This window comes from Bos grunniens, chromosome 2, assembly GCF_055505025.1.
Source record: "Bos grunniens cultivar Pamir isolate PY7600 chromosome 2, Bosgru_T2T1.0, whole genome shotgun sequence".
NCBI lineage: Eukaryota > Metazoa > Chordata > Mammalia > Artiodactyla > Bovidae > Bos > Bos grunniens.
In genome coordinates this window covers 12,678,222-12,697,635 of record NC_141166.1, presented here as the reverse complement: position 1 = coordinate 12,697,635, position 19,414 = coordinate 12,678,222, and the positions used below count along the sequence as shown (strand labels likewise).

Sequence of the window (19,414 nt, the reverse complement as noted above, 5' to 3'; positions counted from 1 at the left end):
ACGAGGAAATTCAATTACTTTCAACTCATGGAATATTCATGACACCTACCCTGTGCCAGGCCCCATATTGGGTGCTGGTGTCATGGAGATGCACTAAATGTGGCCCTACTCCTGCCTGGAGGGGGAAATGGGCACATAAATAAATAAGAGACTATGTCCCAAAGGTCATAACACCAGCCCAAAGAAAACCCAAAGTCACCAGGGCTTGACTCAAGGTAGATTAATTACAATGAGTAGAAATTTTTTGTTGTTATTTTAAGGTGTTTTTCCTCCATCTATATTTCTGAAGATTTTAAAACATGTCAGTAGTGTGAGAGAATGATAAAATTAGCATAGAACCATAGTTTTGTTTACAAGTTTAAGTTTAATATGTCAATAGTTCACAGTTTTCTAATACAAAAAACTGTAGCTTCTGGTTCTCCCTGAGTATTGAGTAATCATGGAAGGATTTTAAGCAAGGGAACAACAAAATCTGGTCTTTCTCTTAAAAAAAGAAAGTAATTCTGGAGGCCTAAGAAAGAAGGAAATGGAGAGAGAAAGAAGGGAGAGAATTTCAGTTAGGAAGAAGACTGTTGACATAGTTCAAATAAGAGCTGATGTCCTGGGCCAAAAATGAGGGCTATCATGATACACAGGAGACCACATCCAGCCCCCAAAGAGGAAGACAGGCTGGGTGAGGCTGGGTGACTCCCCAGGCTTCCTGGATGAGCTGCCCAGGGAATTCAGAGGAACCAGTTTCATAAAGAAGATAAAATCAACAGTTCAGTGTCACCTAGGGAGTCTTCCAACAGAAACAGAACAGTGGGTCACTGTGAAAATAGAAGATAGGCAAGACTGGGTGGATGTGGAGAGGGGGGCGGTGTGTGCACTGTGGGACCAAGTCTTCCTCCCAGTATGGAACACTAATTTTCTCTAATAATAAAAATAAGTAGGGGCTTCTCTGGTAGTCCAATGGTTAAGAATCTAAGTCCAATGGTTAAGAATCCACCTGCCAATGCAGGGGACACAAGTTCAATCCCTGGCCCCGGAAGATTCCTCATGTGGTGAAGCAACCAAGCCTGTGTACCACAAATACTGAGCACACGAACCGCAACTACTGAAGCTCACATGCCTAGAGCCTGTGCTCCACATCAAAAGAAGCCACCGCAACGGGAAGCCCAAGCACTGCAACAAAGAGTAACCCCTGCTCACCACGACTGGAAAAAGCCCGAGCGCAGCAAGAGATCCTACGCAGCCGAAAATGAGTAAATAAATAAATAACTTTGTTTAAAGTACAAACACTTTTGAGCATGTACTGTAAGCCAGTCTGGGTGTTTTACAGATGATATTTCTCATTTAATCTTTACAATAACCCCCGATAACAGTTATCAAATGCTTTGATGCCAAACATTGTGTTAAATGCTTCAAGTGAGTAATAGCTCACAATCACCTTGAATCAGATACCAGTATTTCCTTCATTTTAAGGATAAGGAAATGGAGACACAGAGAGTCCAGGTGACTTGTCCAAAATCAAATGGCCAAACAGTGGCAGAGCCAGGACTCAAAGCCAGGTTTGCCAGAATGCAGCAGGTGCGCCCTTTGACCTGACACTTTCTTTTCTTCCTCAGAGGAAAGGCTCTAAATTGGCAACTTTGAGGTCAATAAAACCCAGTGAAAGGAATTCTTCCTTATCTTTTCAAGTCTTGGTTCAGTGTTTCTCAAGCTTGTTCCCCAGGCCACCTGCATCAGAAAATTCTTGAGAGCTGCTTGTAAGAAATGTAGATTCAAAAGAAAAAAAAAGGAAATGCAGATTCCTGAAGAATTATGGCAACTAAACGTAACACGTGATCATGAATTGGGTCCTGATCAAGAAAAATTATATTCAAGGGATAACTAATTAAAATGTGAACAAGATTTTGTGATTGTGCAGACTTGTTGATTTCTTTATTTTGATCATTTTGTTATACATGTTATACATGATATTAATTTCTGGGGAATCTAGATGAAGGTATAGAGAGAATGTGATTATTTTACAGATCTGAAATTATGTGAAAATTAAGTTAAAATTTTTTTAAATATATTAAAAATGTAGTTTCCTGGATCCCTCCCCTAGATTCTAATTCAGGTCTGAGATGGGACTTCAGGTGGTTTTCATGCATATTGAAGATTTTGAGTCACAGGACTGTCTCCAAAACCACCTCCTCCAAGAGCCCCCACCCCCACCTCAGTCCCAAAACACCTCTCTCCTTCAGACTCCAGAAGTGCCCTCTGTCATGCCCTAATATTCAACTAGGGTTTTAGTTATGCTTGTGTCTTCCTTCCACAAATAATGTGATAAGCATCTTTCTTGGGTTACACCTCTTTACACCACATTTCCACAAAGGTCTGCTTAGTCAAAGCTATGGTTTTTCAAGTAGTCATGTACAGATGTTAGAGCTGGACCATAAAGAAGGCTGAGCACTGAAGAACAAATGTTTTCAAACTGTGGTGCTAGAGAAGACTTTTTAGAGTCCCTTGAACAGCAAGGAGATCAAACCAGTCAATCCTAAAGGAAATCAATCCTAAATATTGACTGGAAGGACTGATGCTGAAGCTGGAGCTCCAATACTTTGGCCACCTGATGCGAAGAGGTGGCACTCACTGGAAAAGACCCTGATGCTAGGAAAGAGGGCAGGAGGAGAAGGGGATAACAAAGGATGAGATGATCAGATAGCATCATTGACTCCATGGACAGGAGTTTGAACAAACTCCAGGAGATAGTGAAGGACAGGGAAGCCTGGTGTGCTGGAGTCCATGTGGTCGCGAAGAGTTGGACAGGACCGAGTGACTGAACAACAGCAAGGAATGAGAACGCTGTCTCACAGTTTCAGTCACTTGCCCGAGGTGGCCAAGCTAACAAGCGGCAGGTCTAGGATTTGAACCTAAGTCAGCTAACTCCAAACTCAGTACTCGTACCACCACATCTACTTACATCTACTCTACTTAGTGTAGGGAAGTAAGGTTTGCCACCCGACGCTGTTAGAAGACAGCTGGGATTAAATGAAATAACGCCTCATTTGAACACAGAGAGCTTTATGTTCACTGTGAGGAGAAACTGAGGCCAGGAAAGGGGAAATTGTCTTCCCCCAAATCAAACATCAATCGCAGACTTTAAGCCAGTCCCAGCTTTAAGCCAATTTCTAACGTTAGGAGTTCAAGCCTGGGAGGCTCAGAGTCCCCGAGACTCCCCTAACTACCTCCGCCGATTATTCCTGGTTTCCCACGGAGTTTCACCTAGCGCCAGCGCCAGCTGCGGAGAACCGCGACAGCCCTTTAAAAGGAGCGAGGGGCGTGGTCACCTGGGGGGCGGGGCCGGGCGCAGGCGAGCGGTCGCTGGAAGATGACGTATCTCGCAGCGTCTGTCTCTGAGTTGACTGGAGGGAACATGTGGGTTTGCGGGGCGCTCTGCAGGACTCGAGCCCCGGCCCAGTTAGGGCAGAGGCTGCTCCCAGAGTCCCGCCGGCGGCGGCCTGCCTCCGCCTCCTTCTCTGCCTCTGCTGAGCCTTCCCGGGTCCGGGCGCTGGTCTATGGGCACCACGGGGACCCAGCCAAGGTCGTCGAGTAAGACACGGCGCCGAAATGGGGGAAGGGGACTGGGGTTGGCAGGGGGATATTAAGATGGGCTGTGGGGAAGGGAGACTGGAAAGGGAAGGAGGGTCAAGGCCAGAGGAGGAACGCAGAGAATAATAGGAAACTGTTGCCCAGGTGTGGTAGCTCAGAAAGTCCGTGCTTGAGGAAGTTGAAAACCTGGCAGGCACGGCTATGGTGACAGTGGCTGACGTTCGCGGATCCTGTACTCTATGTGGGCCAATCTGTATGTAAATGGATGCTCTCATTTAATCGTCACAACAGCCCTTTGGTGTAGGTACTTGATTTAGCCCCATTTTGCAGATGAGAAAATGGAGACATGAGAAGTAAAATCACTTGTCCAAGATCACACAAGCCAGTAAGTGGCAGAGTCAGAATTTTTGAACCCACAGCTGTCTGACTGGCCTACGTGAATTCCTATGCTCTATTGTTTTATGGAAGGAATTTTCAGAATACTTTTTTATCCATTTGGATCTTCACTTCTCATAGTGAAGTAGATCAGAGATCATTGCTTCCAGTTTGCAGAAGGCAAGGGACTTGTCCAAAGTGATTTAGCTAATAAAGATTGGAACAGAGACAGGAATTCTTGGCTCCTGAGTCCTGTCTCATGTGATTTCCTCTCCAGTACACTGTGTGTGTGCCTTTAGCTAGTTGAAAAGAGCTGTTGTTTTGGAGCCATACAGACCTAAGGTCAAATACAGGCTCGGCCTCTTAGTAGCTGTTTGATCTTGGACAAATTACTCAGCCCCTCTGAGCCCTTGTTACTTTTGTGATTATATCCTAAAATTCTGTTGGATCTTAATCCATGATTTTTGCATGTGGCTGAAAAAAACAGTATGTGAATTTTCAACAATTATACATCTGCACATAAGTGCTTATAGCCATGCAGGAGACCTAGTGAGGTCCGCTAGCGGTACGAGGGAAAAAGCACGGATCTGGAAATGAGAAGACCTGGGGTCAAGTCCTTGCCCTCCCTGTCCTAGCTGTGTGTGTTTAACAAGTTACTGAGATTCTCTGAGCTTCAGTTTCACCACTTCTAAAAATGGAGACAATGTAGTGATAGCTCATAGTGCTAATCAGCTTCAATAGAAGGAATACTCTTCACCAAAAAGTATCTGCATACTCTCTTGTTTAAAACTCTTTGATTCCCAGCAAATGGTTTGATTGCTTTCCAAATGACAGACAAACAAGGAATTATTTTCATGATTCAAATTCAGGCTAGAGTGCTGGCTTCAGCAGCTCAGATATTAAAATTGAAATGATATAGAGATTAGCATGGTCCCTGCACAAGGGTGACACGCAAATTTGTGAAGTGTTCCATATTTTTACTTAAAAAATACAAGCTAGATGTCTTGACAGCTGAAGAGGATAAGCCTCAGATATCAGTGCATGGTCATGCACTCGATTAGAGCAATTGAAATTTTGAGAATATACATCAGTCAGTAAAACCCAGTTTGTATGTTGATCATAGGTGATAAATCACCATGTTGGGAAGACATCTACTGAGGACTGCTGTAATGAGTTGGTAAAACTCTGATGAACACTCTTTTTCCAGGAACACACCCCTAGTGAGAATGAGGTAGTGCCTCTCACAGGCTTGCAGTTTTTATGTGTCTGCTTCAGGGCCCGCCACAGACAAGGAGCTCCAAAAATGTTAGTTGAATCTGAATCTAGCTTCTGTAATAAGTGTACCTTTTATTGAGTTCTGTGGTGATGAGGCAAGTGTCTCCGATGTTCAGGGACCCTGAGAAAGGCATGGGAAGGTTAGGCAGCCAAGCGCAGCTGCCTCCTGGTAGATTCCCAGCCCTTGGGGAGCCAGGGAAGCTATTATAGAACAGACTGATCTGGTTGCAGATACCACTTAGGAAAAAGAGCTTCTCTTATCTCCTTGTGTGGAACCCTGGTCATTTCCCAGAAGGTCAAAGCACGGTCTTTCCACGAAGCATTGTATTATGACCTGGCTGTGTTCGGTCTTAGTTGTGGCTCGTGGCGTCTTCACTGTGTCATGTGAGATCTCTAGTTGTGCCACGTGGGCTCTGGAGCGGGCGGGTTCAGTAGCTGGCAGTGCGTGTTCTTAGTTGCTCTGTGGCATGTAGGATCTTAGTTCTCCAACCAGGGATCAAACCCACATCCCCTTATTGCCAGGCGGACTTTCAGCCACTGGACCACCAGGGAAGTCTCCATCATCTGAGTTTTTAAACCTCTCCAAGTGACTCTGATGCCCCAGCCAGGGTTGAAAACCATTGCCCTGTGGGTACAGACTGAGGCAGGCAGGAATTCTCTCTGCTCCTAAAGGACAGCCTTCCCTTCTGACCCAGATTCAGGCGACCTAAGCATGGACCGAGGCCAGAGACTGGGGTTCTCCTCTCTGCTGTCATGTCAGGTGGTGTAGGGTAACCACATTGTCACAGAATCCCGGTGACTGGATGTGTCAGGTTACAGTGAGTGGGGTCACATTGTCTGAGCAGAGTCCCAGCAGAGTGTTCCCCAACCTGATGTGACTTGTAATGCTTACACTGTGGGCCGAGTTCTGGGCACAGCAGGGAGGAAGAGTTTGCTCAGGTTTGAGTCAGGGGCAGAACTCCTCAGAATGAGGCCTCCAGGGACCTCCTGTTCTCCTGTCAACATTCTGAATGTCCCTCTGTTTATTCCTCTTGCCCCCAAACATTCCAGCTGTTCTCTGCCAAGACCTTTTCCTTTAGTCTCTTAGTAAGTGTCTTTCTTTTACCCCCAAATGAATCCCCTAAATAAGCACTTGGGTCTTTTTCCTGTAAAGAATTAAACTGCTGATCTAAATGAAATAAGACTGGGAGAAAATTACAAACACGGGAGAATTACAAACATTCCAGAAATTTCCGAGGTCCCCATGACCACCACCCCTTGTGCAGAGTTCTGGATTCTCTATCAGATAATTCCCAGAAGCTCCAGTGTCCACTTTCCTTTTGTTCCTGCAAGTCCCCTTTTAGAACTCGCCATTCTCTGGATCTTGTGGTAATGACAGCTCTCATTTACTGTGTACCTACTAAGTGGCAGGAACTGGGCTAAGGTTCCCCACATATGTTATGGATTTTTAAAATCACAGTAACCCAGTTTTGGTCATTGCTATCACCATTTTACAGGTAAGAGAGCTGAGGCTCAAGACACTTGAAGGTCACTTGCCCACGATCACACAACTAGGATGTCACTTTACCAGCAGCCCATGATATAGACATAGACCTGAAGAAACAATGACCGTCATCTCAAATGTTTTTTGAGCATGAGATGGAGTATAAAGTTAGAAATAAGTTCAGAAGAGAAGGTGAAATTATTCGTCATTCAGGTGACCCCAAGACTCTGCTCTTCATTGGAAGGGCAGCCCCCCACCCCCACCCCATCCCCTGGGAAGACGGTAGGAATGCTATTCTCTGGCTCATCCCCTTTTCAGGATCCTGAAGCTTTCATAAAACAGCATCGTCGTCATCATGGCTTTCTCACCTGCCTGCTGCTAGCACAGAATGAAATAAAGCTGTGAAGCCTTTGGACAAATACCCATTCTGTCTTAGCCAGATGGAATTAGGGGGAGCAGGTGGTGGGGACCCAGGCTGTGTAGGTAGTGAGTTCTCACTCTAGGCCAGTTTACTCTCAGGGGATTTCTTCTTTTTAACAGTTGATGTCAGTGTTTAAAACTGAAGCTCTATGCAAGTGACTTGGTTTTTAAACCAGAATTACAGTAGTTTGAGAAAAAATTTAGCATTCTCATTTGGCACCCTGTTGAAAGAACTTGGATTTGTTTGCTTGTTTGTTGGTCTCCTGGAGCTCTTCAGTGTGGTCATGAGTGAAGAAGGAGGGGACAGAACTCACTGTGCGCCTACGATGTGAGCCAGCATTTGTTCTTTGAGGGCCTACTAAGTGCTGGGTACTGAGGTGAATAATCCGTAGACTTTGCCCTCCAGGAGCTCACACTCTAGTCCAGGAGATGGTCCGGGGTAAGTGCTGTGATAGAATCGCTGGACGCACAGAAGAGAGCACCCACCCCTGTCAGAGTGCTGTCTCTGGAGACACAAGGTCTCGGCTGAGCCCCCAGAAAATCTGGGGCCCTATACAAGGAGTGAAAATAGAAGCGCCTGCATGGGCAGAAACCCAGAGGAAAGAGAAAATGTGGTGTGTCTGACTGATGACACGCCTTGAGTGCGCTCAGTATGTGGTCCTTGAGGGAGGGATCTGCAGAAAGAGGCTCAGAAGGGACGACCCTTGGTCACAGGCTTCAGACCCCAGCTGGATTTCGTATCCTGTGACGCACTTTACATTACCTTCCCTCTGGACTTGACACTGCACAGCCAGCTTTAGGGCCCAGTCCTTCCACCCTGTCTCCTCACTCTTGCCTCTGAGAGTCAAGGGTGGTGGCACACCTCCAAGGAACTAACTGCCCCTAGACGCGGCCGGGGCGTGCCGAGTTCTTCTTGTCTGGCCTCTCCTAGCAGCCCCTGTGTGGTCTAGGCCTCTCCTAGCCTGAATGGTGGGAAGGGTCTTCATTTTAGAGAAGCAAGAGCAGAGATAACAGGAGGCTAATCTGTGGCTCATGGTGTGTCGACCAGGACCACTCGCGAGAGCACTAGTCCCAACCCTGCCACTCACTGGTAGAGTGAGGATGTCACGCCAGTCTCCCTTCTTTTCAGTTTTGATGTTCTTGTTTTGCTTTTGTCTTGGGGTGGGGGGCGGGGGGCGGGGTTGGGTTGGTTTCTTTAATTGAAGTATAGTTGATTTAAAATGTTATGTTCGTTTCTGGTGTACAGCAAAGTAATTCCGTTTATATATATATATATATATCTTTTTTTGTATTCTTTTCCATTGTGGTTTATCACAGGGTATTGAATATCTTTCCCTGTGCTATTCCTTTTTTTTTTTTTTTCCAGTTATTTTTGATAAAGAAAGGGATTGACCAAGGTCAGCTGTAGTAAACATGGGCAGTCCTGGGACTTCCCTGGCAGTCCTGTGGTTAAGACTGAACTTCTACTGCAGAGGGTGTGGATTTGATTCCTGGTCAGGGATCTAAGATCCCACATGCTGTGCCATGTGACCAAAAAAAAAAAAAAAAATAGGCATGAGGGGGGCATCCCCCCTACCCTTGTCTTCTGTGACAAAGCCAGTGACAAAGCTTCATAGCTCCCTTTTCTATGTACCTCAAAACCTACACTCCTTTTTGCCTCATTCTCCCCAAACAACACTTTTTTCTGCCAAGACAACACAAGGCCTCAGCATCCTTCTCAATGTATTCCTGCATCCATGGAAATGATTATGAGTCTTGAGTCCTCTGATTCAACAATTGTCCAGTTCTGACGAGTCTGGGAAGCTGAAGCAGACACCCTGCTCACCAGGATTTGCTCCGGCACCCGTCCCGGGAGCAAGGATGTGGCTTGAAGTAAGGGGTCCTGGGCACAAGATTTCACCAAGGGGCCCCTTTGCCATCAAAGTCAGCAGCCCACCAGGCAGGGGCTGTGTTGTCATCATACCCAGCAAAGAGACAAAAGCGGCTGGCTGCAGGCTGTGGCCCCATTTTCCTCTCTGAGGCAACACAGAGAATTGTTGTTCTTCAGTCACTCAGTCATGTCCGACTCTTTGCAACCCCATGGACTGCAGCACGCCAGGCTTCCCTGTCCTTCACCATCTCCTGGAGCTTGCTCAAACTCATGTCCATTGAGTCGGCGATGCCATCCAACCACCTCATCCTCTATTGCCCCCTCTCCTCCTGCCTTCAATCTTTCCCAACATGAGGGTCTTTTCCAGTGAGTCAGCTTTTCGCATCAGGTGGCCAAAGTATTTCAGCTTCAGCTTCAGCATCAGTCCTTCCAATGAATATTCAGGATTGATTTCCTTTAGGATTGACTGGTTTGATCTCCTTGCTGTCCTAGGGACTCTCAAGAATCTTTTCCAGCACCACAGTTTGAAAGCATTAATTCTTTGGCACTCAGCCTTCTTTATGGTCCAGCTCTCACATCCATACATGACTACTGAAAAAACCATAGCTTTGACTAGATGGACCTTTGTCGGTAATGTCTCTGCTTTTTAATACACTGTCTAGCTTGGTGATAGCTTTTCTTCCAAGGAGCAAGCATCTTTTAATTTCATGGCTGCAGTCATTGTCCACAGTAATCTTGGAGCCCAAGAAAATAAAGTCTCTCACTGTTTCCCCATCTGTTTGCCAGGAAGTGATGGGACTGGATGCCGTGATCTTAGTTTTTGGAATGTTGATCTTTAAGCCAGCTTTTTGACTCTCCTCTTTCACCTTCATCAAGAGGCTCTTTAGTTCCTCTTCACTTTCTGCTGTAAGGGTTGATATCATCTACGTATCTGAGGTGACTGATATTAGCCCTCAGCAAACTAAGCAGCAGACTCTGCAGCTTCCTTCAAGCAGATTCCCTGATGTTAGCAGCTGTAGAATATTGGAGGCCTGCAAGCTTTCTGGTAACCTTAGTGGAGGGAAAGAAGGAGTTTGAGAGGATAGAGAGAGATATCTTTGCCAGTCCTGAGTAGAAACTTCCAGAAGCTGCCCCTCAGTCTCTGATTCCCTTCCATTCAAAGTGGTTGTGCTTCAGAAGAAAAGCCCTGAACGGTGGGAGGGCCAGAGGACTCTGAGGTGGGGACACTAGAAGAGGCACAGGGGGGCAGGCGGGAGTGCCTGCACACCATGGAACATGGTGAGCTTTGCCCCCTGAAAAGCGCCTTCCCTGAGAGCCCAGGACTCCATCCGAACCCCACCAGCTGCAGCCACTGGCATCTCCTGCTGGGGGGCAAGCTGGAGAACTTCATTACTCCACGGTGGCCCAACTGTGCCCTGCTTATTAATGGTAAAATCAAATCCCACAACAGCGTACCCAGCACGCCTAGCACTTTACTAAATCACAGAAGGCGGCATGTGTGTGACTCTGGGGATTGGAGACAGACCCGGGAGAGCCACAGAAGACATCCATCACCTTCAGCCAGCACCCTGTGATGGAGCACACGTTCTTGGCTCTCTGTGACGAGCAGAGGAGAAAGCCTCCCTGACCCAGGATAGCTCTTCCTGCAAAGCACTTTGAGGTGATGGAGTGGAAGATGCAGGATAAGGACAAATGGTTGCTAATTAAATGCAGAAGGCAGGAAAGATATCTTAGCAGAGCTGGCTGGTGCCCATCCAACACAGCCAGTATAACCGAGCCAGTCCCCAGAGTACTGGCCTCTTTTCCCTGCCTCTCAAAAGGCTCTTTCTTCTGCCTGCTTTTGTCTCCCTTGTAGTTCATATGGCATCACAGGTGTACAGCCTTGGCCTCAAAGGAGCCATTGTGACCTTATCCCGTCTGGGATCTGTCGAGTGAAGGCAGAGGCAGCCCTCTGAGTTGCGTGGCGCCATCACGCTCGCGGGGCAAGGCACTGAACAGTCTTGGGAAAGTGACTTGAGATCCAGCCAGGCTGTGTTTGGGTGCCTCGCTTGCACTCCATAACACAGCCACCCGCTCCTTTGGTGAGTTGAAAGATGAAAAACAAGGAAGAAATTGCTATCATTACACTCAAGGTTCAACTCCTGGAATTCAGACCCAGCCCGGTTTTCCTTCCTGTCTCTGCAGAGTGGTGTCCTTGACGACGCAGTTAGAACTGTCTGCAGGAACAGCAGTGTCTGGCATTGATGGCATTCCGTGGAGCAGGCTGGGGCTGGTCTCCCTGGTGCGCGGCAGCTGGACCAACACAGCTCTCCCCCAACCCCCGCCTGCCCCCCGGGTGGGCAGCCTGTGGCAGGCCCGTCCCGCCCTCAGCCACCTGTGTTTGCAGCTTCAACTTTCCACCTCCTGCCCCTCGCCCCGCCCCTCCCGCCGTGCAGCTAGGCTCCCACAAGACAAAGGAGAGAACTGGGAGTGGGTTACAGCGCTTTTTAAACTCCCATTTGGGGGCAGATGGTTCCCCTGTGTGCTGTGAGGGTAGAGTTCCCAGCCAAGCTAACCCTGGAACACAGGAGGACACAAAGCCATGTGGGTTTCTTCCCAGGAGGACTTTCCAGAGCCTTCGTGACTCTAATGTGCAGTCTGAATCTTATAAAGGGAGTTTAGTGTTGCCCAAAAGTATTGTGCCTTAAGGAACACCTCATAGTATCTCCCAGGACAAAGATTCCACACCCACAGTGTAGGGAGTACTGGCTTAGCGTTGGACAGTCTGAGCTTTGGGGTCAAGCTTAAGATCAAGTCTTGCCACTTACTGTTAAACCCTGGGCAAGTTACCTAACTTTCTGACTTGCAGTTCCCATCTGAAAACTGGGGTGATAACGCTGTCCAGATGTTTTGAGGACTAAACATTGTCTTGTATATAAAGCTGATAAGCACAGTATCTGGAGCTCAAGAAGCTGTTAACATTATAGTTTAACTGTCCAGCTAGATCACCCAGCATAAGTTTACCTACTACCCTAGATTCCACATACACACAGCTGACTCCCAGCCCCAGGCATCCAGCACAGAGTACCCTCTCCTCCACAACCCACTTCTGGCCACCTGCTTCAGGCTGCAGATGTTAACACCTTCTTCCCTGCTCCACGCCACTCTTTCCTTCCTCCTATCTCAACATCTGGTTGCGCAAACCAGAAGTCTGGGAGCCATGAAAGATCCTCAGCCACTCCTCCATGGAATCAGTCACCCAGTGACATCAATGCCACTTCTTATTAAAGGGATTCCAGGTTATCAAATTCTCTCCATTCCCACAGCTCCAATCCAGACTGCATCTGGGCCCGGCCCACAGTCAGGTTAGACTCTTTGCCTTTTATCCTTGAAGTTCCAGCTAAGGTGTCACAGCTTCCAAAGTCCCTTTGCTAACCCTTTGCTCTCCCTCCAGCCAGTCCCAGTGTTTTCAAACGTTGAGTCCCCATGCCATCAAGCTCCTGGGCAGGAGATACATTTTTTTTTTTTCATCTTTAAAGCCCTTGGCACAGTACCTGGCACTTAGTAGGACCATCAATAAATATTTGTTGAATTAAATTTATTCAGATTTTCCAAAAAGTTGCCTTCTTCCTTTGAGTGATTCGGTGACTGTTTTTCCAGAGGTATATAGCCAGCTGTTTCAAAGATTTCCTTGGATGTTCCCACAACTGGCAACAGCTGCCATTTATCTGGCCTCTGCTGTGTATCAGAGACTCTAGCAAGTGCTTTATGTCTGTACCTCATCTAATCTGTGAGCTGACTTCTAGTGTGCTCCCATTCCACAGATGAGTACTGTGAGGTTCAGCTAGCCAGTCAGTAACCAAGGTAGGGTTCACACCCAGAACTGCCTCTGTAACTCCATATCCATGTTCTACCCTTCATCTAGGAACTGAGATCTTGTTGTTGTTCAGTCGCTAAGTCGTGTCCGATTCTTTGTGACCCCGTGGACTGTAGCACGCCAGGCTTCCCTGTCCTTCGCTATTTCCCGGAGTTTGTTCAGACTCATGTCCATCGAGTCAGTGATGCCATCTGATCATCTCGTCCTCTGCTGCCCCCTTCTCTTCCTGCCCCCAAACTTTCCCAGCATCCAGGTCTTTTCCAGTGAGTCAGCTTTTCACCCAAGTTTTGGAGCTTCAGCATCAGTCCTTTAATGAATATTCAGAATTGATTTTCTTTAGGAATGACTGGTTTGATCTCCTTGCTGTCCAAGGGACTCTCAGAAGTCTTCTCCAGCACCACAGTTCAAAGGCATCAGTTCTTCAGTGGTCAGCCTTCTTTATGAGATCTACTTATATTCTTATCTATGGTCATCTATATTTTTAAGAATCACAGTCTTAGTACAAATTTGATCTGCACTTTCCCTTGAGGAAAAGAGGCGTGGGTTTTTGCTTAGATTGAACTCCCTTAAGGATAATATCCATTTTTATTTGTACCCATCCTACACCAGTATTTTCCTAAACAGCCCAGGACTAAAAAGAGTAAATACTGCCTTATAATAGCCAAGTCCCTGTGCTGTGAGCTCTGCCCATGATTCCCTAAATGTCTGTTAGCTTTACAATACATTTTCTCACTTAAGAGGAAAATAAGATTATTTCTTTAAGAAGCATTCTCAAGCACTGCTTTGGTCCCAGACACTGCTAAACACTGAGTTAAGACTAAAAGTCTTAACTTTTAGTTAAGCTCATGCCCCCCATAAGCTTACAGTCGAATAAGGAGACAACATATATTCTGACTGTAAAACTCAGTGATAAGTGAAAAGAACCCTCAACTGAGTCTAAAAGACTTGGATTCAAATCCAAATTCATATCTGCACTCCAAAATTCAGAAAGTTCTGAAAATCAACAGTTTTGTTTTTTTCATAACTCTTTTGGAGGCAAAAGCTGATCTAAAGTGAAGTTTTGATGGAGCCACTATTCAATCCACTTCGTGTGTGTATTCCTACATTTTGCGGCAGAAACAATGTCTGTTGGGAGTGCTGCCCATCCCCCAGGGTGGGTTGCAGATAACACAGGAGCCTGAGCTCTGGAGGATATCTTCCCCCAGAAGTTGGAAAAGGAATGTGCACTTCTGCCTTGTTGTGATGGGTTAAAGAAAATGCTTGAAAAAACTTCGTAAAGTAGAAAGCAATGAACTTGTGTAAGATGGTCGTAAATGGTATAGATAGTCACACCATCCATGTAATGGGAGCACTCAGAGTGGAGCAAGTGATTTTTATTGCTGCAGAGCCTAAGAAGAAGGTCAAAGATGCCTTGAGGAAGTAAAATTTCATCCAGGTCTTAAAGGGTGAGTTGAATTTCTCACTTCACAGAGAAGCTGTGGAAAAAGGAATCCTGGGCTGAGGGAGGAACATGTAGAAAATGTGCAGGAAAAAAATGTATTTAAGTAGCTTTAGTGCACGGACTCTGTCAGCTTACAGAAAAACTCTGATTATTTGTCGCAATGCAAGAGAGAAGCAGTGTGGATAATACAAAGGGACAACGAGGCCACGATCCATTTGCTCTGGGCAGGAATTTTCTCTAGAATTCAGATTTGTACATGTGTTCTGGGCTGAGGCCTTCCTGCTTATCCTGGGAGGGGAGGCTGGCCCCTTTCATCTCCCCAGGCAAGGATTGAAGACACCCACCTCTCCAAACTGGTGCTCCTCCTACAGCCTCCTCTGCCTTGTCTGGGGTCAGCCCTTCACCAGCTGGCTTCTCCAGTATCACATTGCCAGGTTCAATTCAGATCAGTCACTTACTACTTCAGGGGGCCTTAAAAAGTTATCTACCTCTTTGGCGCCTTTGTTCCTCAGCTATACAATCAGAATAATAGTATGAAAACTCGCATGGAAAGCACTTAGCTGAGCGCCTGGCTGGTGCACACTCGAACAGTAGTTATTATTGTTACAAGGACTCTCCCTCCTCCAGATAAGTATAAATACATACATTTCTTAATACTTAACCTACAAGGGGAAAAAAAAAGCCCTTTCTTTATTCTCTCTGCCCTAGTCATCAACTTCTTCTTAGGTAACCATTTTCTGTAGAGAGTGTTTCTACATTATTTTGATTGATTGCAGCTGTTTTTCAGTCATGGTAATAACCATCTGGTGATGTCTATGTGTAGAGTCTTCTCTTACGTTGTTGGAAGAGGGTGTTTGCTATGACCAGGGTGTTCTTTTCTGCAAAATTCTGTTAGCTTTGCCCTGCTTCATTCTGTACTCCAAGGCCAAATTTGCCTGTTACTCCAGGTATCTCTTGACTTCCTACTTTTGCATTCCAGCCCCTTAAATGAAAAGGACATCTTTTTGGAGTGTTAGTTCTAGAAGGTCTTGTGGGTCTTCATAGAACCATTCAGCTTCAACTTCTTCAGCATTACTGGTTGGGGGCATATACTTGGATTACTGTGATATTGAATGGTTTGCCTTGGAAACGAACAGAGATCATTCTGTCATTTTGAGATTGTATCCAAATACTGCATTTCAGGCTCTTTTGTTGACTATGAGGGCTACTCCATTTCTTCTAAGGGATACTTGCCCACAGTAGTAGATATAATGGTCATCTGAGTTAAATTCACCCATTCCAGTCCATTTAGTTCACTGATTCCTAAAATGTCGACGTTTACTCTTGCCATCTCTTGTTTGACCACTTCCAATTTGCTTTGATTCACAGACCTAACATTCCAGGTTCCTATTGCTTTTTACAGCATCAGACTTTACTTCCATCACCAATCACATCCACAACTGGGTGTTGTTTTGCTTTGGCTCCATCCCTTCATTCTTTCTGGAGTTATTTCTCCACTGTTCTCCAGTAGCATATTGGGCACCTACCAACCTGGGGAGTTCATCTTTCAGTGTCCTAACTTTTTGCCTTTTCATACTGTTCATGGGATTCTCCAGGCAAGAATACTGAAGTGATTTCCATTCCCTTCTCCAGGGGACCACGTTTTGTCAGAACTCTCCACCATGACCCATCCGTCTTGGGTGGCCCCACACAGCATGGCTCATAGTTTCATTAAGTTAGACAAGGCTGTGGTCCATGTGATGAGTTTGATTAGTTTTCTGTGACTGTGGTTTTCATTCTATCTGCCCTCTGATGGAGAAGGATAAGAGGCTTATGGAGGCTTCCTGATGGGAGAGATTGACTGAGGGGAAAACTGGGTCTTGTTCCGATGAGTGGGGCTATGTTCCCTCCCTGTTGTTTGAACTGAGGCCAAACTATGGTGGAGGTAATGAAGGTAATGGCAACCTCCTTCAAAAGGCCCCGTGCATGTACTGCTGCACTTGGTGCCCCAAACGCCGACGCACAATGGATCATGGATCACCATGGATCATTGTGGATGATCATTGTGGATGATTGTTGGATCATCGAAAAAGCAAGAGAGTTCCAGGAAAACATCTACTTCTGCTTTATTGACTACGCCAAAGCCTTTGACTGTGTGGATCACAACAAACTGTGGAAAATTCTTCAAGAGATGGGAATACCAGACCACCTGACCTGCCTCCTGAGAAATCTGTATGCAGGTCAAGAAGCAACAGTTATAACTGGACATGGAACAACAGACTGGTTCCAAATCAGGAAAGGAATACATCAAGGCTGTATATTGTCACCCTGCTTATTTAACTTCTGTACAGAATTCATCATGCGAAATGCTGGGCTGGATGAAGCACAAGCTGGAATCAAGATTGCCAGGAGAAATATCAATAACCTCACATATGCAGATGACACTACCCTTATGGCAGAAAGTGAAGAAGAACTAAAGAGCCTCTTGATGAAAGTGAAAGAGGAGAGTGAAAAAGTTGGCTTAAAGCTCAACATTCAGAAAAGTAAGATCATGGCATCTGGTCCCATCACTTCATGCCAAATAGATGGGGAAACAGTGGAAACCGTAGCTGACTTTATTTTTCTGGGCTCCAAAATCACTGCAGATGGTGACTGCAGCCATGAAATTAAAAAACGCTTGCTCCTTGGAAGAAAAGCTATGACCAACCTAGACAGCATATTAAAAAGCAGAGACGTTACTTTGCCAACAAAGGTCCATCTAGTCAAAGCTATGGTTTTTCCAGTAGTCATGTATGGATGTGAGAGTTGGACTATACAGAAAGCTGAGTGCCAAAGAACTGATGCTTTTGAACTGTGATATTGGAGAAGACTCTTGAGAGTCCCTTGGACTGCAAGGAGATCCAATAAGTCAATCCTAAAGGAAATCAGTCCTCAATATTCATCGGAAGGACTGATGCTGAAGCTGAAACTCCAATACTTTGGCCATCTGATGCAAAGAACTGACTTATTTGAAAAGACCCTGTTGCTAGGAAAGATTGAAGGCAGGAAGAGAAGGCAGGACAGAGAATGAGATGGTTGGATGGCATCACCGGCTAAATGGACGTGGGTTTGAGTAAGCTCCAGGAGTTGGTGATGGACAGGGAAGGCTGGCGTGCTGCAGTCCATGGGGTACAAAGAGTCAGACACGACTGAGAGACTGAACTGGTCAGTCATGGTAAAGCGTGTCCTCCCTTGTGTGTGTGCTGTGCTCAGTCGTGTCTGACTCTTGGTGACCCCATGGATTATACAGTCCATGGAATTCGCCAGGCCAGAATACTGGAGTGAGTAGCCTTTCCCTTCTCCAGGGGATCTTCCCAACCCAAGGATCTAACCCAGGTCTCCCAGGTTGCAGGCAGATTCTTTACCAGCTGAGCCACAAGGGAAGCCCAAGAATACTGGAGTGGGTAACCTATCCCTTCCCCAGGGGATCTTCCAGACCCAGGAATCAAACTGGGGTCTCCTGTATTGCAGGCGGATTCTTTACCAACTGAGCTTTCAGGGAAGTCTGGCCAATTCTCCTCTGTGTAAATTTCATCATTTCCAGGAGCCTTCATTTCCTGCTTGATAAATTGGGAATATTTATACTTTTGTCACAGGAATCTTAGATTATGCATTTAAATCCTTCAGCACAGGGATTTCCCTGGTAGACCATGTTTAAGATTCCATGCTTCCCCTTCAGGGGTACAGGTTAGATCCCTGGTCAGGAAACTAAAGATCCTGAATACCAGCCTGACTCTGCCAGAAAACAAAAGTTAAGCCCTTACCACAGGACCCGGTGTATAATAAACACTTCATAAATACCTGTCACCTTTATTACTACCAGTGCAAGCCATTTCTTGGAAATCACACTTTTATCCTTAGCAGAGCCTCAGGTATAATTAAAAGGTCAGATTACAGCAGGAAGCGGGTAGAATTACATCAGCTTAGGAGTCGCACAGAGTTGGACACGACTCAAGCGACTTAGCAGCAGCAGCAGCAGTGAAGTGACACTGTTGCCGAATGCTGAGAACCTCTGGTTGGCTGTTACATGTGCCTTCAGGAAGTAAAAATAAGGAGAATTATTGCTTAGCGAGTACATTTGGGCAGAGAAAAGCACTGCAAACAAGAAGTCTTAGAGGTGTAGAGAGAGACAGAAAAGGATTCTCTAATAATTAAAAGCCATGAGGCCCCATTGGTCTGTTAATAATACACAGATCAGCCCTTTCTGGTTGGAAGGTCTCCTTTTATTAAAAAAACAAAAGTACCACGTGGGCATTGCCACTGGGCAGGTTTTACCCATTAACCAACATTCCAGTGGATACAGACCGTGGTGTCTAGGGCGTAGACATTATGAGCAGAGGCAGTAACCGTACAGACTTGAAATGGAAAGAGCCCTTGGAAGTGATCAAGTGCTCGTGAAGGTGATGGTAACATCACCCCCATTTTACAAATGAAGAAATGGAAGCCTGGAGCAAGGGAGGAACCTGCTCTTGGTGACAAAGCCGTCTGAGGTGGAGTTTCACACTGAGACCAGCAACTCTCCATCCAGCATCCTTTCTGACAGACCAGGATCCTTGTCATGAAGGGACATCTCTCCAGGGGCCGAGCCACAGTCACCCAGGGAGTTCTTTCCCACCTCCATGAGCCATCTCTCTTTTCCCCTCACCACTCTGCAGCTAATGGAAATGTCTTCCCTATGTGTGTTGGAGCAAAAGGAAAAATCGGAGAACAAATGAGCCATGCAAGGGTTTCCCGGTTGTTCCTTGGGGTGCCCCTTATCTGGAGATTCTGATTCAGTGGGTCAGAGCTGGGGTCTGAGAATCCATAAGATTAGTATACCAGGTGAATCAAGCAAGTTTGGGCAACACAGGGCTAACCCAGGCCCACAGGAGTTCTAACCATTTTCTGCCCTGGAGTGGGCGGTGGGGTCAAGAGGTCACCAGGACTGTCCACTTGTGGTTAATGAGAGTTAACCTGTATCCTGTGCGAATTCCTTCTAGCTCCTCTCTCCTAACAAAACCCTCATCCCTGGGCACACAATGGCAGCTCAAAAATGTTGCTGCCTGACCTACTTTGGGGAGATGATCTGAGCAAAAGACTCCCTGTCTAGCCTGGGTG

The 19,414-nt window shown here is 46.2% G+C and overlaps 1 protein-coding gene, 1 long non-coding RNA gene and 1 other non-coding gene across 20 annotated transcripts in view; all 3 read left to right on the top strand.

Moving 5' to 3' along the window:
* Positions 1-3,323: 3,323 nt before the first annotated feature.
* The window catches only part of MECR (mitochondrial trans-2-enoyl-CoA reductase), a 36,021-nt gene continuing 19,930 nt past the window's right edge, over positions 3,324-19,414 (top strand). For 10 of the 17 annotated variants that reach the window (XR_015139199.1, XR_015139200.1, XR_015139191.1 and 7 more), the window contains exon 1: positions 3,324-3,579. Coding sequence is in view for 10 of the 17 variants with exons in the window: in XM_086332609.1 (XP_086188735.1) it covers positions 3,359-3,579 (221 nt within the window). In the remaining 7 variants the exon portion in view is untranslated. The remainder of the gene's footprint in view (positions 3,580-19,414) is intronic. The other 7 variants (XR_015139203.1, XR_015139197.1, XM_086332653.1 and 4 more) reach the window with 1 other exon arrangement.
* Positions 4,830-4,933, top strand: LOC147377547 (U6 spliceosomal RNA). The gene has a single exon (XR_015153497.1). It is a non-coding gene; the product is annotated as a U6 spliceosomal RNA (small nuclear RNA).
* Positions 10,858-12,599, top strand: LOC147377546 (uncharacterized). Of its 2 annotated transcripts, none has more exons than XR_015139209.1 (2): positions 10,858-11,083; positions 11,187-12,599. It is a non-coding gene; the product is annotated as an uncharacterized LOC147377546 (long non-coding RNA). The 2 variants fall into 2 exon arrangements; XR_015139206.1 differs by having other exon boundaries at positions 11,161-12,599.